General features: G+C 43.6%; 1 protein-coding gene across 2 annotated transcripts in view; it reads right to left on the bottom strand.

Annotated features, from left to right (window-relative positions):
- Positions 1-233: 233 nt before the first annotated feature.
- The window catches only part of PTCH1 (patched 1), a 102,774-nt gene continuing 76,577 nt past the window's right edge, over positions 234-26,430 (bottom strand). For both annotated transcript variants that reach the window (XM_078675694.1, XM_078675693.1), the window contains exons 12-24: positions 25,893-26,018; positions 21,331-21,449; positions 19,652-20,057; positions 18,639-18,948; positions 16,937-17,079; positions 14,911-15,085; positions 13,352-13,632; positions 11,494-11,631; positions 9,744-9,886; positions 7,011-7,110; positions 5,098-5,352; positions 4,156-4,693; positions 234-3,005 (exon numbers count right to left, since the gene is read on the bottom strand). In XM_078675694.1, the coding sequence (XP_078531820.1) occupies positions 4,160-4,693; positions 5,098-5,352; positions 7,011-7,110; positions 9,744-9,886; positions 11,494-11,631; positions 13,352-13,632; positions 14,911-15,085; positions 16,937-17,079; positions 18,639-18,948; positions 19,652-20,057; positions 21,331-21,449; positions 25,893-26,018 (2,730 nt within the window). In that variant the 3' untranslated portion in view covers positions 234-3,005; positions 4,156-4,159. The remainder of the gene's footprint in view (positions 3,006-4,155; positions 4,694-5,097; positions 5,353-7,010; positions 7,111-9,743; positions 9,887-11,493; positions 11,632-13,351; positions 13,633-14,910; positions 15,086-16,936; positions 17,080-18,638; positions 18,949-19,651; positions 20,058-21,330; positions 21,450-25,892; positions 26,019-26,430) is intronic.

Genomic DNA, 26,430 nt, shown 5'->3' with positions numbered 1-26,430 from the left:
GCAAATCGTGTCTATCATTGATCATGGCGCAAAAGCAATACATTTGCTAAAAAACTCTCACCATCTTCTCCCAACAACTCCCATTTCTCTTCCTACATTATTTTGGTGAGCAGTACTAGCTTTTTCATGGTGAAGGTCACAATCCACTTTTGCTGGGGACACACTAGGGCTTACACAGAATGTTAACACTAATATGCTCAAATGTGCATTACTGAAATAATAGTTGGACATCATAAGTAATAAGTTATATTTTTATTCATGTTAGAATTTCTGTCAGTGTTTTGAACGTTAATGTTTAGAGAGTTTTCGTACAGTTTCCACTGCCTCAAGATCCAATATAAGAAATCAGACTAGATCACAAATGGAAAAAACATTTTAGAATGGTAGCAAGATTTACTCTCTTGAACACTGCTGAACATTTCTTTTCCCCAACGGAGTTTACAATGAAAGTGTGCACTGTATTCACGTTCCACATCAACATAATGTCATCATTACATATAAACTCTTTAAAAATATACTTCTTTCAAAAGACTTGACTACTATGTACACTACAAAAATAAATTTTCATATAAATAAATTATATGGCATACTTTTATCTTTGTAATTGAAATGACACAAACCCACTCCTACCGCAATAGGCAAGCGATGAGACCCAGTTTGATTTTTTTTCCTTTTAACTCCTCGCACTAAAAAGTTACAATGAGTCCATATTGTAAGTGTTATATACTCTTTCCTATTTAACATTAGTAAGCACTCTATACAAATAAAATTCCATTAGAACGTAGAACGTAGCTGTAATAGAGTTTCCAATAGAACTATAAATCCCTGCATTTTGTTCGTATTAAACTGGCATGACAAATACTGTGAAAAAAACACATAATAGAAAAATATAAATATCACAGAAAGATAAAAAACAAAATTCAAATAAAACATTTGAAAAGTTGCTACCAAATTGAAACTCCCACGCCAATGTGACTACAGGAGAACAGGATCTCATGTGCGGGAAGCAGCAAGTAAAAAAGAAAAAAAAGAGAAGAAAAGTACAAGATGGACAGAATCTGCTAAAAGACTGGGAGCACAAGAACTACAAGACCAGATAGAACAGCTTCCCCTTATTTTGCAACGGTGGGCAAGAGGCAAATGCAATAGCATAGTCCTACAAGTAGAACATGTACATTTGCAGCTGGAAGTGTATAGATAGCTAGCAACCTAACAAGTTTGTTGCTCGCAGTGGCAATACACAATCTTGCGGTCAGCAGAATTTTCACACAGGGAAGACTGCTAGTGGCTCGAAAGTGTAGCTACAGATTTGGCCTAAAAGTGTGTTCACAGGGAGTGTGCTTACACTACAGATTGAGGCTGGGCTATTTACTCACTGAAATTTCGTAAACAAGTGCCAAAGATGTTGTTTCTCAAATGTGAGGTTTTTACAGTGCTTAATTTGTGCTGGTGATTTCTGGTGTATGGCACCTGCACGTAATTATGAACACCAGTGCTTGTGACAGTCTGCCACCAGGTGGTGGCGTCTAATTTAGAGGGGACCACGACAAAAGTTAATTATTCATTCAATTTACATTAAAAATGACTATTACCAGCCATTCTTATAGCTTTGGGGGGCTGAAATAGACTTAATTGTCACACTTGTAGGAGTGTGATGGTTAGTAGTTGTGTTGTAATTTGTTACTAGTATTGGCATTATAGCACTGGCAATATGTGATGTAAGCTGCAGTGGCCTCCTGAGGAGAGCCCTGGCACTTTTTTTTTTTTTTTTACAAATTAAGCACTGGCTTATTGAAATAGCTAAGAATTTTGCTTTTCAGACTGTCAACCATTATGCGTTTTATTTAATCTGAGCGACCTACAAAACAGCAACACTAGACCAACGTTAATACATTAAATGTGTCTGAAATGATGCTATTGTGACAAGTATTCAGAGAAGTGTAGGGCTACTAAGTTGTCACATATGTTGCGGCCTACAAGAAACGCTGCATGCTGAACAAGCGGACCAATAGCACATTCTTGAGGAAGTGATGAAAATGCAACAAAGCTCTTTAAATCTGATGCCATCACGCTCCTCCCAACGCAAGTTAATGCTATATTGCTTCCTGAGAGAAGGGGCAAGGGAAAAGAGTGCCTTTGTAGAGATAGAGTGTGCAACAAGTGAGCACACACAACTACTAACAGGGAGCAGGAAATAAATGAATCTGTAGCTGAAGTAAGTTGGGACTTCTGTTAAGTGCTCGATGCTAGTTTCACCGGGGGCTCAGGGACGGAATTAAACTCCCAGCAACAAGAGTTTTAGAAGCACACTAAAGGCAAGCATAAAAGTAAAATAAAATGGAGTAAAAACATGTCTGACAAAACAGAAGACAGAGGAACAACTATAGAACCTGCACACATCCAAACCTACGTTAGACACCAGGATTACCGTGCTCTTCTTCATATTTGCGCATTTAAAATATATTTATATATTTATATATATTTATATATCACGCATAGCGTGTTAGACAATGAACTGTAACATTTCATACTACCACAGGGTTGTGATATGCAAAGTAAAAAAATACCAATATAAAAAAAAAAGACATACCGTTACAAAACAAAATCCAATAACATGAGCAATATTTGCATAGAATTACACAAGTAAATTATACAATATTTAAGCAGCAGCAAGATATGCTGAAATCTATGACTAGATTAAGCCTGGTTGTGGCACAAGAGCCATGTATAACAAGTACAGAACACCCACACACGCATACACAATACACTTTAAAGAGTTGTACAATCTCAAATTATACTATTTTACAATGTTCATTTTTATAATACATGTGTACACCTTTTAAATATTTATAGAAATATTTAACAAAATATTACAATAGGTTACAGTAATAGTAAACTGTTGCCCTGATGCAGCATGTTCTCTTCCATATGTTCAACAAGTTCTTGTCAAGGATCTGGAGAGAAGAGGGTTCCCATCTTTGGCCTTTTGCGCTTTCTTCATTCACCTAGAAATACATAAGACATTCATTTGGCATAGAATCTTTTATCAAAATAAGAATTTGTCACCAAATACTGGCCTACCGCCCAAAACATGGCAGGGAGTATGTATTTTACGTATGTAGTACATTAAACATTTCCGGGAGCGTGGAATGTTCTAAATATTAAGTCCCGTGAGGCAGTCACATTCCCACTAAAATACCCAGACTAAGCACAACTATGAAGAATAACTTGTTGACCCATACACTTCGGCTCAATGCTTGGGAGGACTGACTTTATAACTGGCAGTACCTCTAATACCTGCATAGTTTTCAACTTATTGGAGGTGAAGGTTGATAGTGCTTCAAAAACCTGTCAGAATGATCACATCTGATTTCACTTTGACATGGAAGACTAATTTGGTTGAGAAAAGGCATCCAGCTTTTCGGGAGTTTGTATTCATAATGTAATCCATACTGGGTAGTAAGTAGCGGCATCCACAAACAAAAGGTGGTTGGCGGGAGGAGGGAGCATGGGGGAATATATATCATAGCTCCACTTTGCCCACATTTGAACAGCACCCAAACAACAACAGAAGGTGGCAAACCTTTATTCATGGGTATGTGCAGGCTCCTGTCTGCCGTTATGTTCAACGGCCATATTCCGCGTGTTTAGCCTTACGCGTTTCGAAAGTTCATCCCTTTCTTCCTCTGAGGCTCACGCTGGAAATGAATACATGCCTCCGGCCCAGGTGTCTCATTTAATGCTGCTCATGCCTCCATAACCAACAGCATTATGGGGGGCGTAGTCCTGGCCCGTTCTTTCCTCTAATGGTGTCTCAGGACAGGGAGTCTGTGCTGTTTTAGTGCATGTCTGTTTGGCCGGCCGGCGACGGCCAGCCAAACACACATGCACACTTAGAAATGCGCATAGAACTCTTCCTCTCTTAAACTCCCTTGGCCCAGCCCGCCCCTCCCAACAGGCACTGGTTCAGAGCCGGCAAATAAAAAATAAAACTAAGATAGAATATAGTTTTTTCACCTGCCGGCTCTGAGCCAGTGGGGCGACGCTCCTCCGCCATTGCTGAGGAGCCGCCTCCGATTCTGGGAACCTAGACTTCTTACCTCAGGCAAGAAAATACATTCTAAATAAAACAAAACAATAGTGCTGAACACTTACGTTGTTAACTGCAGTTGTTGCGGTGTGTCTTTTCTTCACATTCAACGTCCTGTAGTTCTATCACTTCCACCTTAGAGTTCCTTCGCTCATGGCGTACATTAAAAGGCACATGGGGATCGTGAAAAGCCCTTGGGTCCATTTCATGATAACCCTCGTAGGATGGGAAGCCCCCACAAGAATTATGGCTGTGCAGGGATGGGTGTACAGTGACAGTAACTGAAGCAGAGGCAGTCACAGTAGTGATAGGCTGGCAGTAAGATTGTCCGCAGGCCCCCATGGCAGGGAATGCTGGATTTCTAATGTTCTGCGAATGGGATGCATGCCCAGAGCGCTCCCGGCTGCTGGGCACAGAATGCCCTTCAGTAGACATTTCAAAAGCATCCCTGCGCGGCCTGTGAGGTGGCATATGCAGTCCTTCCCTCGTTTCCAGCCGGGGATACTGAATGTTTTGATGCAACGGCAGCTGGGTTCTAGCAGCTGGATTAGAAGGCGGCCTCGCACTTGTTGGTTGACCCCTTGCAGCATCCGGGTGGACCACCTGAAAGTTAACAAACCTAGTTATTTTGCGTACAAACAAAAGCGTGCATCTTTTATAAGTAATTTTATAATCAGGGAATTCAAACACTATTTACAGGGCATTTTAAGATTTTTAACCTGTTTTCTTAATCTGGGAAGTCAATCGATAAACAAGGCCAATTTACTATTTCACCTACTCATTTTGAGGATTATGAAACAAGATTAACAGTCTCCTTTACCCACCGCGCCCTACTTTCCTCCACCTCCCCTCAATTATTAGAAAAGAGCATTTAAAATAGCATTCCAGGGGGGAAATCGGCTGGGTGCAAATAGGGAAACTGATTGGGTGACAGCCCCCGCCCCCCAAACACTTGTTCAGGAGGAATAATAAGCATCGACCAAGTTCTACATGTTTACGTCACTTACGGTGGATCTTGGAAAGATGGGATTCCCAGTGGCTTCCACCATGATGTGATGAGGGGAGGGCCCAGTGCGTGGATGAGCATCATACTGCTGGAACTCTTCACTGATTCCAGACACAGTGGTTTGTGAGCTATACTCAGAGTCCGAAGTGTCTGATCCGTTGTTGGTATGACCTGGAGGCACCGTAAACCTCACTACGTTGGGCGGTGGCTCTGGCGAAGGCATCGGCAAGCTGTCTCCTCCATTGGCTACTGAAACCTAAAAGACAAATATTTGTTTTTCTAAGAGCCAATTTACAGCCGACCTATAACCCAATACATAACAAACGGCAAGACTTAAAATCCGTTACAGCGTTTAAGTCCCACAAGAACGTAAAACAGAAGTACATTGCAATTTAGTACCCATTAAATATATGTACCCAAATCACTGGATTCAACCAAGCAGACACTTAAAAATTGGGTACACGTTGAACACCTTTTTGTCTCACTTGCCAAAATGTCCATTTGTATGCAAAGAAGGTTTCAACGAGGACGTCTTTACTGTAAACACATTTTGGCTATATAGAACTGTTCGACATACTGCAGCTCAAAAATGTCGACAAATGAACAACTTTTTACAAGCAGAAAAGTGTTTGGAACATGCATTCTTGAGAAGCTGCGAATCTGCAATGTTGCAACTTATTGCAGGTAGGACCACTTTCTACGGGTATCTTTGATTTCCAAAGGCATCCCAATCTGACCACTATCGGAGTGGGGAGTGGGGGGTGGTGGGTGGGAGTGTGAATGCTTCTGATGCAAGTGTGAGTTTCTAAACACAGGAAACATCTTTTGCTGGTTATTTACCATGAGACTGTCAATAGGATGGACCAGGAACAGACAAGTCAAAAGTGTGGACCAAAACTAGGTCAACCCGTGACCATGGATAGGTGGCCATGTAGAAGCTACAGCCAACCATATACTGGAAGTAACTATTTGCACACACAGGAAAAAAGAGCTGCACTGCAATTACTTGCAGTCAAAGATGGTCATGGTACCAGGAACCGAGCAGTGAGATCAGAACCCGGAGCAATGCAAAAAATTGGATAGTTATCTTCTGAATGGAGGATGTTCTTCTCAAGCTTGCCCAATTTAAATGGAAGTAGAAGGACTGTTTTTTCAAGCTCTGCTTTGTGTTAATAAACTTACAAAACCTACTAAAGGATTATTCAATTAAACCAAAATACTCCAGAATCCGTATTTACTCACAAGACTAAAGTGGCCAATGGCTACACAGATTTGCTTGACATTATTAACTTTCACAAACAATTGGGTGGAATATCAGACCTACTCATTGTTCTTTTGGGCATCATGCCACTTTAGCTTGGACCCAGCCGCATTTAACAGATGGTATGGTGGAAAGCTGGAATGCTACTACAAGTGAATACTAGTGGCTAGAGAAATTGCAAGCATCCCTCCCATCACCTTGTGTTAGATGTACACCCCTAGTGGCAGGGGTATGCCCAGAAATAGGTCCCGGGCTCTCTGTGCCACGGCAACCAAGCTATACGTGGCTAATTATCACTAAACGTGGGCGAAACTGGTTTTGGGTTGCTTATGCTCTGGTTTAGGGAGTACCTGGCCTGGCTTGGACTGTTTCTACTGAGCAAGGTCAAGAGTGATTAGCGTATGGCTGGGTCCAAACTGAGGTGGCACAGTGAGGAAAAGAACAATGGGTTGGTATGGGATGTTACCCAAAGCGTTTCCAAGTGGTTAGACAAATTGTAAGCATTCTTCACATCACCTTATGTGTATTTTATGTGCAAGAACAGATATCAGTTGAAAATATGCTAAAGGCTAAAATAGTGTGCAAGGTCACACACTTGAAAGCAATCCCTCTTCCTTCCAAAAATGCAAATACTTTTTAGAACGCATGCTGACCTCAGGACAGGGACCAAGGACGGACAGCAGAACTGGAAGTAGCACCAACCCATTCAAGACGCCAAGAATTGTTAAGATGGCCAAAACAGCGAAGAAGTACCTGAAAAAGTTTTGGAAAAAATTAAATATTAGTTTGCAGCAGAGCAGCCACAAATTAAGCAGTTTACTGAAAACACAACTATTACATGTTTTTACCTTGTTTGCTACATTCCACAACCCAAAGTGTTAGTTGGAGGGAAGAGAGAAATAATTAGTTGGTAAATAAAACAATCAAAGCTTGTGCGCTGTGTGGCAGTTTTCACGCATGTGTAAGGAACACAAAATATGGCATGCGAACTGAATAGCTGAAGATAGCGAGTGCACAAACACAAAAAGAGGTGAGGTCGTATTAGTAAAAACCAAGCAGAAACAAAAGAAAGAAGCAGAGGATGGAAAACGCACAGTGTACTACAAGAGCAAAAGCAGGCCTTTCCACGAAGCTAAACCACTGAAAAACACTCCAGCATTTTACATCAGAAACTTTTAATTAAATCTCTAATGATGAGAAGCAAAGCTTTATCTGATACATTAATCACAACTTTCCGCCTTGAGTTGTGCACAGTCTGGTTTTACCAAACAGCTCAAATGGAACTTTTTTTTAAAATAAAAACACAGGAACCAGCTTTGGAGCAAAAGAAAAGGCAGCCCATTCTGTGGTAAGCTCGGGCATTGTGTGGAGTGGGAGAGCTGCACAAAAGCTGGGCTGCACTGCGGGCTGATCTTTTGTTGGACAATTTAGCATCTCTGAATACCCTTGTTTTGCAGCCGGCAATTGAAAGTATAAAGGCCAGAGGAGCATGGCAGGAGGAGGAAAAGGCCTCTCCTTTTCCCACCATTGCAGGCCAGTGGCGGGGACTCTCCGTGAATACCAAGGTAAGAGTCGTGAGGCGTTTTCTTCGCCGACTAGATAGCTGGGGCAGAGGCCTCAAACAAAGACCCCATTTTGAGTGCATGTTCTCACTTCGGACCGGAAACGCAGGCTTCGGAAAGCCCGCATGTCTCTCCACTCTAGGGGCTCGGTGCATCCTAGCCTGCTCGGATGCACACTTGTCTCGCGACTGGTAACAGATCTGGCCAATCGGCGTTATCCGCCAGATTTCTAAAAGGGCCAAAGGTCTGGCTGTGAGAAAGGGTGGATTTGAATTGGCCTGCAGCCTCCACACCCCTTTCCCGGGCACCCTCCTCGCATCGCTCTGGTTCAGCTCAGAGAACATATCCTCGTAAAATTACAAATATCCGGCTACTCTAAACATCTTGAAACCTCTGAACTACTTTAGCAAACCCAGCGAGTTTTTGTCCTCGACCAATGTAAACTGTGCAGAACTCGAGACCGCGCCATAAATCCAGGAACATTTGCAGCGCATCGTTCCAGCGCTAGAATAAACACGGCCGATTACATCTGTCCGCTCACTGTAAACGGTGCCGGTTAATTTATGCAATCCTGCTGCACAGGTCTAGGCCCGCCAACTCTTGCCAGAAGTGTGGAATGCTGGTGAACCCCTAAAACAATTATGCACACTACTTGAGAGCCTGGAAAAAACAGGCAATACATACATACATAACACGGACTGATTAAGATGCAAAACGTAGGGAAAAAAATTAAAAAACAAAATTTAGACCGAAACGAGCAAAATGTCTACAGTTTGACAAACGAGATATTACGTAAGGAATGACGGAACTAACTCAGATCGCCACATAACATGATGGAAGCCATCACAAATCGCTTTAATGAAAAGGTGCCGAGTATGCAGTCAGTTTACTCGCAGCTTTTCAACAAATCCGCCATCTTGGATTGCTGCAGCAAAACCCCTCTTAAGCGGAGGCTCCCTCTGTTAGACCCGGACTTTAATGGCAGCATGGATATACCATGCCTTACGTACATTTTGAAACCCAACACTTGAACACCCTTTGCCACAAGGGCACTTCGACAAACCTTTGCACGGAGGGGGCGGGGGACGCGGGCAAACCCTGTGCGGTAACCATGGTATGTGCCATCCCCTTTGTGTTTGGCAGCCCCTCCTCAATCCCCCCCAGTTTGTTTGGGGGGTTTTCTGCCCATAAATCCAGCTACAAAGAAACAGTGTTACTGCTCAGATCACCCAGAGCTACACTGCTCGTTTTAAGAAGAAAGGATCAGTTTCACTGCACTTCTCAAGTTCTCCTTTAAAAAAAAAACTGCACCCCTCTCGCTGCCGAACACAGAGTCTTAATTAAATCCACAAGTAACAGCCCCTTTCTTCCGAAATGTGGAATTCGGCTGACGTGATCGTCATCTAAAAAAAACTTGCCTTTTCAGTTTCAGCAGCCGGACAGACCTCAGTAACGAGGCTTAGCCAAACACCAATTTGTTGCAGGAGATTCCCACGATGGCACGGGATGTTTACATTTCTACCTCGCTGCTTTGAGAAGGGTGTATTTTCATGTAATGGGGTACAGCTTTAAGGCTTTCCTAGTCATGGCAGGAATGCTTGGCCAGCGAGGCTGCACATAGTAGCGTAGAAAGTGGTCAAGAAAACACTTGGCACCAGTGGCACAGGTTTGAGTGTGCAGTAACAAGGGTGCTCTGCAAACATGCCAACGTTTCATGCACAGCCATTAAACAGCAGGCGACTGGAGCAGCTAGGACATAAAGAAGGCACTGTTTGACTGAAGAACAAAGTCATACTATAGAAAAAGAAAAGGCACCACTTTTACCTCACAATAAAATCAAATTCCGATCCTGCAAGCATCAACACGCCAAGAAGAGTGGACACGGCTCCATCCAACACTGGTGCGAACATGTGTTCCAGTGCAAGGACAGCTCTCCGGTTCTTGTCACCAATGGCAGTTAAAAAAGCCTGTAAAATTAGAAGGAACAGTAATTAGACCGTGGCGCTCAAGATACATTGGCTCGCAACTTAACTGTCCACCTATTTAGATTGTACATCAACAGCTACAGGCCTCACATTTCCTCATCTTAGCCACCACATAACCACCAACACACACCCTTTCTTAAATCTTTATCCTTGCCTAGTTACATGAAATTTGATTCGGACTCTCAAAAGGAGTTACAGCAGAAGTATAGAGGATCCGGCTCCCTAAAGTTTAGACATTTCCATCACCTAATAGTGCAAAAAGCTAAACCTGTGGTTGGAAATCCTAATCAAGGGAGGTTATAGTGTGGATTTTTGGACTTCACATTTCACCAACTGGGGTAAAATCAAGTGCAGGGTTTAGAGATGGAACAAGAGCTTTCACTGGAAAGGACTGCAGGAGGTCATTGGAAATATACAGAAGACTCAGAAAATCTAATCTCGACTTTGTGTATACCCATCAATTGTACGCCTACTACTTCTGTCAAAAATGAGTCGCACAACTGAGGGTGGAAAGGATTTCAACCTCTAGAACAAACCAGGTGCAGAAAAAAAATGAATTGGAAGTTCCATGTATTACATAATACACACCCATTATACTCACTCCTGTCCTAGTATAGAGTAGAAAATCTATAGGACCAATTCTAGATGGACGGGGAAGCATGGAAATCTACAATTCGTCTAGATTTTCAAGCATATTTTTATCAATCACCAGAAGGAAAAATGTTTAATCAATCAACAGCACGTACTGTTGGCAAGAGGAGCTACAAATGATGCACTCAGTCTAGGGTCAGGTGTAGGTTTCACTTTCCAGAGAAATCCAGATTAAGAGAAGCGTTCTGAAAATTCAGTAGGACATTAAAACATGGGTGTTGAGGACATGGTCAGTAACTGCAGGCCTAGACATGGGACAGGGAGTCAGTCACCCATGTGTTTCCTTCTTACAAATTTCATGGAAGCGAAATTTGCCATGACAAATGCTCTTTGTCAAAGTATTAATCAGGACTAGAGTACATGCCACTACCGTACTAAACATTTGACATTTTCCAAATAAAGACAACACTAGTGACACTAGATTATCTTTTGGAGGTACAGCAGTGCTGAAAAAAAACCTGGTCACCTATCTTGGTGGACTGGGCTAAGGTACAACAATGTGCGCATTGCTGCTCCTAATGCAACACATTGCAGGGGCTCTTACAATAATGCAAAGTGATTTCCATAATTAATAGAAATGGCGGAGATAAACGTTGAGCCCAACATGCAGGACTTGCGTGCAACTGGTTACAGGACAGGCCAACCGTTTTACAGAATATTTTACTCTTGAACTGACCACCAGTAAAGAAAATCTACACATTATGCATAGTATTCAGACAGTGTTACAAAAGAGTACAGCTGCATTTAACATCCAAGTTTAGCTGACAGAGGATTGAACCTAGCTCCCAAAAATAAGTAATAATATTTGCCAACTGCACTGCCCAAAAAAAAAAAAGGGACTCTGGCTCCAATGTTACTCCTCCCAAGGTCTTAAAAAGATTTTGCACCCTGTGTTGGGAAATTCACATCCACGTGTAAAAGTTTTGCAAAGTACCTACCAAAGCAACGTGGACAGTGAACTCCACTCCAATACCGACGGATGCAATAAGGATGACGACAGGCACAGCACTCAGCTTTATCCCGATCAGCCCCATCATTCCAAAGAGCTCCACCGTCATCAGAGCAAGCACCATCACCTGAAAGGATGCAAACAACACTGTAAACTCTTTGGTCAGACCACCAAGAACCAATGAATGGTCCAACAAGTTAAATAACGAAATAAATCTCAGATGAGCACACAACAGTTTGCTTGTGGCAGACATTGAAAGCCCATGCTTACTGTGCCAGATTCGTCTAGGAATTACTTCAAGATTTGTCATCAGTACTTTAAGTACAATATAATGAGGAGCAAGAGAGCACCAATGTTTTATTTTAAGTAGATAACAGTGATCCGATGTTCTGCTCAAGTTAGCCTGTGCATGCTACCAGAATAGCCAGCTAACAAGTGCAAGCATGAATGTAAACACTTTCTAATGTGACCAGTGCTTTGAATAAAAACGCTAAGTTTGCACACATGGAACGAGGACCGCACCCTTTATTGCGTGGAAAAGATTATACAGTGGTGCTTTTCATTGCCTCCCCAAACAATGAAGTACAGTTTAACATGGACTTGGTATATCACAGTTTAACCACATGGGCGCTGCGGCTTTTCCCGCTGTACGCGGCGTTTTTTTTAAAACGCGCGTTACATGACGAGCTCAGCTCGTCATCAGCGTGCGAGCGGCGCAACTGATGACGAGCTGAGCTCGTCATCAGCGCCAAAGTGGTTAAAAGAACAAAGTTACTCTGAAAAAGCGACATCCTAACACAAGTTACTAGCAGGAACAGATGAGAGCGCGACAGAATGGGCAGAATCTGCCTGCCCTGCATTCTAACACTCTGCATGTCGAACAAACATTTTATGCTCAATTTTTGCCTACTGCAAAAGACGTCAAATCCACAACACACACCCTTGACCAAACCAGTCCAAAAAGGGTGCTGGGGTTTCTGCTAATCTGACTGCTCAATCTCACAAACTGATTTCCCCTGGAGCAGCTTAGTTTACTAGTCCAGGCCCAAAGTGAACAGTAACGTTGGACTTCTGGTGAATGAGTTGGTATGAAAACACATCTGTAATGCAATGAAAAAAAATCGTATTGCTAGAGAGATGCTGAGAAATAAGCAGCTGGGCAACCCTGGTACAAAGCACAGATCCATCCATTTGATAGTTTGACATTTACCATTCTCTTTTATAAGCCTATAGAACAATTAGTGGTAGAAGACCATGTGAAAATTCAATTTCCTTCCTCCGTTCTGACATTTTATGACTACACATATATGAAGCACATGTGGGATACGAGTCCAAAAGTCCAATTTCTATTGGCACTGGTGATCTATCTCCGCATTAGGAAAGGATTGACAAGGTACAACTAACCAACAAAAAAGCTTTTGTTCTTTCACTATCCTACGTGCATTACCGAGAACACAACAGTTTAACCCCTCCCCATTTAGACAAGTACACCTAGTGTTAAAAAAAAAAACTGAGCTTCAAATCAATGTTGAGTTAACTATGCAAGGGAACATAAAATAAAGTTGCTAAAAGGCTCCTTTTAGAAAAGTGCTGCTCATATGGCGCCCACGGGGACAACATTTCTCGGCAGGAGTACCCCCGCTCAGGGCCCAGTTACTTCAGCGCAGAAGTTCACCCCATCTCTTTTCCTGGCCCCTCCCTGCCTCATCCAAGGTCGAATAAACATTTCATGAATGATGTAAGAGCCACACTGCACCAGAGGCCCAGACATAAACAAACTCTCGCCGACTATAGCAAGAGCTATGCTGAAAGGAATTCGACTGCCACAGAGGCCCTTATAAACTTACAATGATTCCAGCTGTCCAGGGGTTCAGCAGGAACAGGGCACACACCAGGAACGTGCAGGCCAACACCACGCTGATGGACAGCAGCAGCCAGTGCCGGAGGCCGATGTACTGCTCCCAGAAGAGGAAGGGGTAGCCGTTGGGGTAACTGGCCACCCCCAGGCTGGAGAAGTTGTTGCAGATTACCCGCACTTTCTCAATCGCTTCCACGAAGTCTGACGTTTCACGCAGTCCGTTGAGGTAGAAGGGAAACTGGGCGTATTCAATGGGGGGCGATGCTGGAACTGAAGGAGAAAAAAAAAAGAAAAAGACTGTCTTTTTCAGCTAATGTACAACACATTTAAGATACAAATCCACCAATCAGACGCGAGGGAGGGCAGACTGGAATGGATTATGGTGTGAGAAAAAAAAAAAAGCATAATTGCTCGGATGGCACGTTCCGCTAGCGAACTACCGTACTTCTTATTTTCCGATTTTAACAACCCGGCTAAGTAAGCCCCTAAAATCATTGCGCCAAATGGCAGTACCGCGCGTTTTCGTTTCTGGAACGTTAGTGCGCGCAGTACAGGATTAGATTTACAACTGCAGACAAATGAGCATTAAAAAAAACCTCAAAGAGGGCATATGATCCTGAAATGTTTCAAGTGCAAAGTAAAATAAGGATCACGGAGAAAACAGAAAAAAAAAAATCGCTGGGGTGGGTGGTGGTGGGCAGTAATTCAAATAACAAGCATTAAGTTACGGTCTGTGTGTTCTCGACCAGGCAGGGTCATTCTGTTGACTTGCTAAACATGATTTGGCTATTATAATCTCAACTATAAATTTTCATTAAGACAAGACTTGGCGGACTGCCAAGCGGCTCTAGGGATCCGATACAGTACAACGGAGCCACTAATATTTCCAGGCACTAACCTCAACTTAAGCCTCCTCATTTAGGCCCTGCTTGTGGGTTACCCTGCCCTCCCTCGCCACCAGCCTGCACACAAACTACAGACAGCAGGCAGTCAAATACTTTCAGGGCAAAAGTCAACCAGGGAATCTAAACACACTCCCATTAAAACCCGCCCAAAAAAAAAAAAAAAAAAAAAAAAGAGACCATGCACATAGGCTTGGCAGGTTGGTTTAAAGAAAACAGGGGAACGGCGGTCTCAGATATTTCAGTCCAACTTTAAAGAGGTGGCATAAAAGTCTATCATATAACTCAAATAGTTCCAAGAAAACTAGACAAAGCCAAGAAGCACTACCTTCACAATAACCACATTTGAACCAAGGGTGTCTTTGATGCCAAGTCTGCCACTGCTGCCCAGCTATATCAAGTCACCACTCCTGCGAGCATAAATCCCACAAGATTTGTATGGAATATTGGATAGGGCTTCCAGTGCACAGCTCAAAGGGATTAACAGAGCCCAAGAAAAACAAAAACAAAAAAGGCCACTTTTTACTCAAGTCACAATCTAAAACATACTCTGATGTAAGGCCCCTCAAGTTACCCAAACTGAGCAAGTCATGCACGTATGGTTGAGGCCAAAGCTTAGCAAACGTCACACAATACGTGTACTCACTTGTCTTCCTGGATTGGTCTGCCTTATCATAGATCCATTCTGAGGGGCCTGGTCTGAAACTGGCCTGGGAGGCAGCATAGGCCACAGGGTCATTGCTCACCCACGCAGTCAAGTAGACGTAGAACAGGTTGGGGTTGATGATCCCATCTGCATCTACCAGACGTTGTTTGGTCAACTGTAAAAATGAAGGGGAGGTGGGTTACATTCGGAGCTCCAGTTGGCTTTCAGATTTCCACAAAGTACAAGCCAAAATTAACAGCTAGTTCCGTACCAAGCTGAACACAATCAGCACATACGGCATCCTCGATAGGTCACAACAGTTCAATCTTTGGAAAATGTTTTGAACTACAGTTTCAGGACAGATCACCTAGTCAGGAAATTTGCAAACTCCAATGAAGCAGACAATGAAACAGCTTAAAAAGTTCAATTATTCAAATTCTGCCATTAGAGATCTGGCCTTCAATGGCAATTATTGGACCACTTCTCCGGGGTCTAGAGATGAAATAGGGACAAACAAGGGTAACAGACTATTCAATAAGGCTAGGACTGTTTAAATAATCCATATTACGTTAATGGGCCAGGGAGAAGAGGCAAGGGATTCATGAATGTGCTCTGTGAACTGCCAGCTCACAGGAGAGTTCAAAATCTGTAAAAACCAGGACACGTCCTCTGGCCTTCAACTGCAAATTGCACTAAACGCCCTTGGGGAAACAAAAAAACATGCTGCCAGTGTCAAGGGGTAACATATTTGCAGATGCCAATCATAGGGGCCCCAAAAAAAAAAAATGTTCACGTGTCGGTTGAACAATAATTAAACTGGTATGGTTCTGGTCAGACACTGACTTGGTATATCCAGTGTTAGCACATTAAAACGTGATTTTAGACATAGGATAGTTAAGATCTAGATTCACTTCATATAAAAGGTTTTCCAAACTGTTGGATGCAGTTCGGGACGCCACGGTGCACTGCACAACCAGAACTTGCAGACCCCCTTTGGGGCACTGCACAAATCGTATTTTTTATCTGCCTTTTCTTTCCTCCCCATCCCCCCCACACTCTCCCTGCCTATCACGGACGTGGCTCATCAGTAGCATAGCAAAGGTGCTACAAGCCCTAATAAAAGCAATGAAATTGGGTACCACCGTCTCCAGGTAGACCAGTACAATAAACAGTCACTAACTGGGGTGAAATGGGCCCTGGCGCCATTTTAGTTGCTGCACCATTGATCGCTGTGTCCCTGGGGCCTTCATAACACCCCCCCCCCCTCCACCCCCCCCTCCACTTGCCACGTTTCGTCGTTAAGGAGCAATCTCAGAATCTGAGGCAATTATGTGGCACACATTTTCAACAACTCATGCTACTGGATATCTCTCCCACTAATTTTATGAATGCTCTTTCACCAGAGTGTAGGCCACCGAGGGCACGTGGAGCCTCAGGCTTTACATCACAGGACAAACATTGACACAATGAACTGGCTTAAGTGTTTACTGGCTGTAGTACCTCCGTTTTATGATTTAATGTTGCAACTCTGCATGCAATGTCACTAATTCACAACTTCACTTCCTTAAATACCGTGGTCTTGTCATTTCTTGGGCAACACACATCACCAGGACCAAGGATGTGGACAGAGGGTCAACCAAACAATCCGAGAGTTTAAATGGACCAGGTCACAGGAGACAACACCAAAAAAAAAAAAACACAGCAGGTGGTTTGGGAAAATTTACTCTCGCAAGCATGGCTTGTATTAAATACTTTGTGCGAGGTGAGTTCACCCCCAGTTTAGGCTGTGTTCCTTCACTCAATCACCTCCTACAACCTTAGTGATCCTCTTCCCAGAACCATCTTCACCGATCTGCATCTTTTCCACTTGCGTCCTTTCACTGGTCTGCATTTCAACTTTGGCAGTGGAAGAATTGGTTGGAAGGAAGCATTTTAGTGAGTGGGTGATTAAAATCACTTGGGCATGCAAACCCTCGTGATTATCATTAGCACCACCTTAAGTGTGGAAAGAAAACTGATGGGATACCTGGCTGATGTCGATTTCCTTGTCTCGGTTTCCAGTTTGTACCAAAAGATGGTAGGCAAGAACTGCATCGTCAGAGCCATTACTGTAGTCCTCTTCAGTGATCCTTCCAGCTTCCCATTCATGGTCAAAAGCATCCTGCAAACCTATTAAAAGCATACAAAGTCAATGGGCAGTAATATTACCATCACCTACCAACCTCCGACAAAGATTCACTGTCTTGCTACTGAGAGTAGCCTATTTGCAGCTCCATATCTGTACAAAGTAAGAAATGTAGATCCTCGAACTTTTAATAGTTCTACCATGGAGTAGTACTAAAAACCTCCAGTTACAAGATAAACAAATACTCCCATTTGTGTCAACAGCATAAAACAGTTCTATAGACAGCAGCTTGCATTGACTAATTTTCAAAATCCTGGACACACACACACACTCTAGAAGCTGAGAGATCAAAGGCAATCAATCGAAGTGTATACTAGAAGGCGTCAAAATAATGTAATCTGGTAACACAATTCCACCTGCACCATCCAAACAGTGCTTGCATCCTGGATAAACGATTGACGAGGCAAAGCGCAGAGCACAGCCGCAGGAAAACCGATCCATGCCAAAACAGAAGAGCAAACAGACAACAGCCAAGCAGGTCAAAAGCACAATCTGTGGGAGGAGGATGCGCACAACACCCATCAACTAGCTGATGCTACTGAGGATAGCCAAAGCCACAAGTTCTTAGGCCGAACTTGAAATTCCATTGCAGGGACGAAAAAAAAAACAATTCTTGACTTCAAACAGAAACTCAGCTGCTCCAAGCCCAGCGTGAGCTAACACGAGTTTGTCAATTTGTTCCATCTGTTCAACTTGTGCAGCTAATGCAAGCCCTGGGATCCGCTGCCAGCATGCGTAAAGATCACAGCTAACACCTAGCTGCTCTTCCCCATGCCACCCTTCCTGGGCTTGAGAGGGTGACGGGAGATCCGCAGTGAAGAACACCATTTTTATTAAGCAAGAGCAGGCGAGGTGTCATTTGAGACAGGAAGCCAGAGCAGTCCTATACAAGTAGCCCTGGGAAGAGGGGGCAAACTACACGGCCGGCTGAAATGAAGAGCAGCGGAGGGGGGCGAGGGCCAAACATTAATGGAGATTGCCTGCCTGCCCCCCCCCCCCCCCCCACCCCCCCGACTAAGGCAGAGCCTGGGTACATAACACCAAGATTCCCAGATCCATACGTGATGTGCTGTTCCAGTCAAGGTTTTTCTCTTTTGAATTTTGGAACTTGTAGTCCTGTTTTGTAATGGAACAAACAAGACTACTAGTCCCAGAATTCACAGAAAAAAAATGAATAGAGCAGCACATCACCCTTGGACCAAAGTAACTTGGCAGGGCTATGGGTGGTCCCAAGTACAAGTCAAAATTCGGCCTACTCACTCTTCAATCAGCCAGAGTACCACTTCCCCGCCACCACCAATGACCCATGACCCCATAGCAGGCCCCAGTCACCCCTTGCAGACCCAAAGCCCTACTATTGCAAAATAAAGTGCTACAAAATGTCCAAATTTGTGCCTCAAAATTTCAGAACTTAAGCCTCAAAATCCTGTTCTGGAAACACTATATGTCTGAGCACAAACTCCTCTCTAAATATGCCCGGTCATATCAACACAAGGGCCTACAGGTCAAGAAGAAAAGGATGAAGATTCCAGTGATAGCCTACCTTGCAGCCAGTCTCGAAAGTAGTGCAACCACATTTTGGGAAGCTTTTTGTCTTCTTCCAACAGTATGTACTTCACGCTGCTGAAACTTTGGTGCAGATCATAGAGTAAGTGCTGAGCATGGGCATAGTCCACTTTTTGTGTCACCACATACATGTTGTAGAATGAAAAGTACTTGAATTGTGCAGCAATGAAGTCATATTCCCTAGTTTCCCGGGGCACAATGTCTGTAAGGTCCAACCCATCCCGCACACAGGTAGTTCCATAAAGGCTGACACCAAGCAAACCCAAAAACAGGAAAATTACCATGATCTGAAATGTAAAGAAATTTTAGTTAGTAAACAATACCAAATATCAATAGAACTAACAGAGCACAACTCCAGTCATTCAAATGTAACAAAATGCAGAACATAGAACCCTTTATTTTTAGGGATAAGTTAGTAAGCTGCAAGTAAGATCTTGGTAATAAGAGGCCGCTTTTGCTACCAGCAGAATGGTGCGGAGGGCTTACTATCCAAATCACTATGAAATGTTTGTACTTCACAATTTAATGTGAAGTGTGGGCAAATTATAACCTACTACACAACTAAATGGATACATGTTCATTACAGTTTCACAATTTGTGAGCGAATAACCATTATTTTGGGTACCAAGCCATGTTGATGGTTCTAAAAGAGGCATGCAAATGCCTTGATTTAATAATATTTTAAAAACATGGTGCAGATATCTCACTAGAGTGTCAGGGAATTACTTTGAGAACATGAGTAATGCGAATAGTCAAACCAAATCGGAGCACTGTATAAGACAGAGCACTAGCACTACTGGGTCAAGACACATAACACTAGCACTACTGGGTCAAGACACATAACACTAGCACTACTGGGTCAATCTAGGAACATTTTAGAAGTGGATGAGGAAGGAGTAAGATAGCACAATAATAAAATTAAGAAGCAAAGCAGTTAGATGTCAAACTGTGTGAAATCAACTAATAACCTTCAACAGTGCATGAAATTACCTTTGTTTTTGGCTTTAAAAGGAACGGGGCGTAATGTTTCTCTGCAAAGCAGGAAAGTGTCCACTTGGCACATGGGGGCTCAAGGCAATGTATTCCTGAGTCAGAAATGTGGGAAAGCAAATCCCTTGTGGAACTTGTACTTTCTGGGGTATTGCAGGGGAGGTTTTCCTGCGGCACAGCTACTGATGGTTGTACGGATATTTCAGAGACTGGCTCAGCCGTTGTGTAGTATGCCTGGGTGCGAGGATCGTACTCCGTGCGCAGCTGTACCGTTGACTGCATGGTGATCTGAGTCTCGTGTGCAAAACTATGACTGCTGTATGGTGGCGGCGGGCTGTACTGAGAGCGGTTGCTGGGGTCTCCATAGGCTTGAGGTTCAACTTGGATCACCCGACTGGCACAGGGTCTGTAAAGGAACAGAGACAACTGAAAATAAACTTCCAAAGTCAAACTGAACACTTGGGTTTCTGCTGTGGATGATCATGCGGTCTTGACTTTGTCGCTGACACTGCGATAAATACTGTAAACCACTTGGCACAAAAGAGGCCCACATATAAAAAGGAAAATTGAAGAAGAAAGAATACCCGATACACCAGCTGCTGATTACCCTCAAAATTTCTTTCATATTGACCGATTAACAAAAACGGTTCAAATATGGTTATGTGAAAACACCATAACATTTTTTGTGAGCCCTGAAGAATTCCGTTGGCGGTCGCAAAGCGTTTTTAAAAAAGAGAAAAGGATGAAGTTTGAATAAGAAATACATAACATGGACTCATCTTTGTGCAACAACTGTATTATAATTCTGATAATTGTTTGACCTGTTAAATAAGTGTGCTGGGCTATTTGTTTTTGTTTCTATAAAGAGGGGCTTCCTCTATCAAGAGTTCCAGCGGACCAGGACTCGTTTCATCCTAAGAAACAAGTAGGTACTGAAACAACCAGTTTTTATCTTCACTGATCCCAAGAAATTCCCAGTCTTAAACATAATCTCTGCATGTTGTCACCATCATTTCTAAAATGAGATGCATAAAAAATATGGTGGAGGTGATTGTAAAATCCACTTTTATTAAATAACTTCCACCAAGCTTGTACCTCAGCAGTTTATTCTAACACTCCTCTTAATTCGTGAAAATGCCAGTGAAATAGGTTGTCAAAATGCTGAAATATGTGATTCTTATATGTCTTGGACCTAAATGGAGCTTCATTTCTATGTTATGACAAAAAAAAATCGAGGTTTGAGAGTCAAAGACTGCTTTCCAAATCGAGAGGAGAGATTACCAATCCAGCCAAGAAGTCTCAGGGCTTCAAATACTGTGGACCAAGACGGGAAGCTGTCCTCTTTACTACGCTTTGATGTAAACAGCCTTAAAAGGCACCATCTTTTAAAAGGTACAACAACAGTTGGCATAGCAAGCCAAGTTGCACAATGTACAAAAGCAAGGACTACTCAAAACTACTAAATGGCATCACATTTCAAAAAAACAGGCTGCTCCATCCACTGCACGCGACATCTTAACAGTGGTGTTCTGACACCCAACAAAAGACAAACATCACGCTGCCATAAGCGCTGGTCAGTGGAAGCAAGCACTTGAATGGTAAGGGCTTGTAGAAACCATAGACAATCCTAAAAACTTTAAAAAACTACGTTGTTTCTCAAGCCTGTCAGCCCGCCTTACCTTGTGAAACAGCAGAAAATATCGAGTCTGCAGTCTTCGCGCCGGTAGAGGTCCATGCTGAGGATGGCGGGAAAAATGAGCAGGACCATGGCAAAGTTAAACACCACCACCACTGCTGCCTGGAAGACAAAAACACCATGAACACCCAGACGAGTTTTCCTGCCTGTAATCAACGAGAATGCATCGTGACAAAAAATACAATACAAAGGACCCGATCCAGTGTGATGTGAGGATCTGGTGTCATGTGCAGCTTTATTTAGTTTTCATTTTTTCAAAAGGTGTATTTTTTGGGTTCTGTTGGTGTAAGGGGAGGTTTGACAACGAAGGGAGCCCACATAAGCAGGGTGCGCCAGAGCTGCCCCCACCCTCGCCCGGTTTCTACCCCAGGAGCAGGCCGCGCGCACCGAGCCCTCCAGCGCGCGCGCAGGCGCCGCCGCTCCCCTGCACTGCACTGGGAGCCCGCGCGGAGGCATCTGCAAGGTATCAGTAATCCCCGGCTTGTAAAGCTGGCGGCTGCTGCTGACTGATGTGGGAGAAGAATGGGGAGTCTGTGCTGGATCTGGGGCGGGCGGGCGCGCGGCTGGGGCCCTGCCCAAGGTATCCGCGCTCGCTTGCCATTCCGGGCAGACCACACAGCGCGCCGGCCTTGGGCGAGGAGCAGATGAGAGGGCCTGTCAGCCGGAGCTCCACCTTGCTGCCGCTGCCTCGCTGCGATCCTCCTTCGGAAACCTGCCTCCTTTTGAGGTAAAGCTTCGCCGGCCGCGCAGACGGCGCGTTTGGGCCTGGAGCCCGTGACTCTTGCCGAGGGATGTTAAAGGAGGCCTCAATTTAATACCAGAGACTGCGACTCGCCCCCTTGGCACCGCCAGCTTCCTTGTAAACAAGCACATGTGCGTTGAAGGGGCGGTTCAGTGATACATCAACCTTAAAATCCGAAAGGACGGTTTCTAAACAGGACAACACATTATTAACCCACCTATGGGGGCAATTGGACATTTTAATTAGTAGGGGAAAATACTGCATGGCAAAATATTGCAGCGCAAGGTGTCAAACTTCTGATCAACTGGTGTGCCAGATAAGGAGAAGATTCAGACAATTCTCAATATGCCCCTGGCACCTATACTGCACCCCTGATCTACAGTCCATTCTATAATATGCCTACTATTCACACAAGGGCACTGCGGATTTAACTAATAAGTATCTTTGGAGAAAAGCAAACCAGGTTTAGCCTGCCTGGAGTCAAACAATGACGTTTCCCACTAATTGTGCAAGAGAGGTGATAAACATGAAACTGCAATTTGGATTTTGCCCTGAGAAAAGGTGAGGCGCATTATTGGGGGGTTCCTGCACACACAGCAGGATTTGTGCCTGTTGTGCTCTTCCGTAGTGCCGAAGAGGGTGCACATGCTTGTGCAGCCCATTCCATTATACTGAGTGAATGCAAGCTCCTGCCTGCGCAAAGTGAAATGGACATATCAGTTGCACTTGTGTGGCCATGTCAAACAGCTTTGCTGATACACCTGTGACCTATTACTGATGACACTGAAGTATACAAAAACAAGTGATGAATACATTAATCTAAGCCACTGGTAATTACTCCTGCTGCATCTCAATGTATCGTTATTTTGGACACCATACGACCTCAGTTTGGACCCAACCATATGCAAATCTGTCTTGACCCTGTTCCTCATGGGAACAGTCCAGCCCTAACTGCAAAGCCAGGTCCTCCCTGAACCTGAACACAAGCAACCCAGGACATGTTTCACCCGTGGGAGGATTTGGCCTGGCCATTCAGGCTGTACTGATTTGCATCTGTCTGGGTCCCAACTGAGGTGGGATGGTTGGCAAAAAAACGTTGGGGGGGGGGGTGTGGCCTGAGTGATTGCCAGTGGGCAAGATGAATTCAAGCATTTCATCCATCCCCTTGTTTTTGCATTGACACCCCAAGACTGCAGAGTATGCCAGAAGTGGGTTCCAGGCTCACTGTGCCACTGGAACCAATTCCTATACGGCTGAAAAGCCCTAACTAGGGCGAAACCAGTCCTAGGTTGCTTGTGTTCCGGTTCAGGGAGGACCTGGCCTGGCAGTTCAGGATGGATTGTTTGCATGCAGGGTCAACACTGATCTGCATATGGCGGAGTCCAAACTGAGGTGGCATGGTGGGCAAAAAATGATGGATAGGGATGTGGCCCAGAGCGATTTTCGGTGGCTACGTTTAATTAAAGCATTCCAGCCATCACTTTATTGATTTTGCCTATTACCGACAAGAGGAATAGGGGCAAAGAGAACTCTGGTTGGTGTGCTAACTGTGCAGGAAAAATGTGGCGTAGGCTTTGTGTACTCCCTGCCCCCTTTGAAACTAAGGGCTGCTGTGAGAGGGGACAAATAGGGTCATGCCACTCCTCCCGCTTTGGGACAGTTCCCACAGGACCGATGGAATATGTCAAGCTTGTTCCTCTATTGGGGATCCACCGTATCCACCCTTCTGAAGTCAGGCTGATTGTTTTCCTGCAAATATTCGAACAGCTCAGGAGGAGCGTTACTATTTGTGTCTACACTTACAATGTGCACCATGGACCCCTGAAGGCCGCACAAACCAGTCTGATTACTCCCATATCAGTAGAATCCCGAAATGTCAGGGATGGTCTTGCACAGCAACACTTTAGTTCAAAGCTCTGCTTAGTTTCCTTGCAGAACTCTCGCCTGTGCATATACTAACTCCATGATTGTGTGCTCTGACGAGTACTTCAGTACTTTTTTTGCCAATCTGGCACATAGGCTCTGGATCAGTAAACCAGCTCAGAGTTCCTCAACAACAGCTAGACTGAAAATCTGAATCTTACAGCAGTAGGCCAAAACACCCGACCCTTTTTTCCAAAGGGCTGGAATTACAAAGTCATCCACATTATGAACTCCACACAAAACTAAGCGTTGAATGGGTATGTGAAATGGGAAGTAATCTTGTCTACGACCAGAGAAGAAAAATACAATATTCCAATGCTTTTAAGAGAAGACCATATCGTACTAAGCTATGGAAAAAAGGTTCTGTGTGACTAGTCACTGACATTTTTAACTACCTTATTTAGTTAAGGCACACTGTGCAGTTAGTGTTCACTGCTAGATTGCATACACTGCCTTTAGTAAATATGGTGATAAAATAATACCACAAAAAACCCACACACCAGTGTGCATATGCCAACACTTGCAACTTTGGTTGACACAGTTAAGTCTGTTTTCTCGTCCCAGGTCAACGTAAATAGAAGAGGAGGTCGGAAAAAGGAGGCATATTTAAGGGTTGAAAAGCACACATTTTGAAGCAGACCACACTAAAGCAAACAAAATGCCAACAAGCGTTCAACAGGTGAAACTAAAGAACTGCTTGTAATTTCAAATTAAGCAACGTAGAAAAAGAAAATTAACAAAGTTAAAGATGGCTTTGATTTCCTCTTTATTGCATGTAGGATTACTCTTGCAGTAACCTATCAAGGTTTTGGGTCTCACAGGGTTGTGACACCAGACTGGCAACCATTAACAGCTACAGCACAAGCCTTCAAGGACACGGCATACTCTAGCCAAGTGGGTAAACATAGGACCTTTAATGCCCCTTATGAGCTCCTGGGGCAGATTAGAAGTGTCACTTCACTGGGACTTTTCTATCAAGCAGTGGAACAATTCAATAACCATGAACAATTTCCCTAAAATACCGATGGAAAGAACATGGTAACACAAAAAAGAGCTTCATCAGAAAGAAGTGGTCAGCAAGGTAACGCCCCAGTAAACAAGATATAATCCTGCAGAGAGCTGCAAATCAGCAGGTCAATACATAAAAATGTAACTGCAAAAAAATACAACGCGTCGGACAAATACCAAACCCTTTTCAGACATGTATTGACCATTATTTAGAAAAACAAACTGACAGAGCAACAGGTTGGTTTCCATTAATGACACCTCTCACTCTCTGATCATACTACCACTTGCGGTTGCCTCACTTGTTTGTGCACAGGGTAAAACCCATAATCTTTAGCATGTACTTGGGCTGCAAATTCGTGGGACATAGGTAGTACAACTCATGTTAACTCTAGATTTGGTTATAAGGATTGAGCGGTGCACGAGTGGCGAGAGCCAGCTTAGTGATAAAAGCAAGAGACTAGTTACTTAACAAAATAAAACATTCACTTGTACACTACTTTGCAGAGAACTCGTTTCTCTGAGACTACCACTGCGTCCAACCTTTATAAGACACTACAAGAGTCAAAGGCTTTCTACAGGTTTTTCAAAGTCCGCGAACACAACACAAACTCTGCTGCCTGATCAAATGTTGTGTCAAATAGCATTACACATTCCTCCAAACTAAGTACCACTTGCAGCCTCGCACGTTCCTTGCTTCTTTACATGTCATTTTTGACCACATGTAGTCAAAGGTAGCCACTAATCATTTCTCAAACGTAGAAACATGTAATCTCATTTGTAGCAGGTCACTTCTGGAGAGGTAAAGCAATAGAAATAAAATACTCTCAGGAGCAACTGCTAAGCCAGCCTTTAAACCACTCTTGCATGCTTACTTGGAGTGAAAACGCCCGCAAAGCTGGGATGGGTATTAAGGCAGCCATGAAGAAGGCAGTGACGTTGCTGATGGAGGTCAGGGCCACACTGGCCCCAGTGCGCTTTAGACATTCCCCAGTCCGATCCTGCAAAATATAATTACAAGGGACATTGAAATAAACAATTCCAGTGCAGGTAAAGCAGCTTAATAAATTATATTAAAGACTGTAACAGATCAGACCACAAACTGTTTGCACAATAAGGTAAGTTTTAAACCCAGTAACAAAACAACTCCCGGGCATTCCATTTACAAAGTCTCCTCTTTCCAGGACGGTACGATTGTTATTACTTCAGTCAATTCTGTTTCGCCAAGATACACATAAGTGGCACAACTACATTATATATGAGCACATCACAATATAAAGTGAAACAATAAAAACACAAAGACCACACAGATCTTTAGTCTCTGTTCAAAGTCTAGCGAGACTCTTGCTCAACACAAAGTGGTTACCACAAAGGTTGAGATTGCAGTAACTGGCGGCTACGTCTGTGAACAAA

The sequence above is a fragment of the Lissotriton helveticus genome, chromosome 2_1, assembly GCF_964261635.1.
Source record: "Lissotriton helveticus chromosome 2_1, aLisHel1.1, whole genome shotgun sequence".
NCBI classification, from domain to species: domain Eukaryota; kingdom Metazoa; phylum Chordata; class Amphibia; order Caudata; family Salamandridae; genus Lissotriton; species Lissotriton helveticus.
The sequence above is the reverse complement of the archived record's forward strand: the minus strand, read 5'-3'. Positions and strand labels throughout refer to the sequence as shown.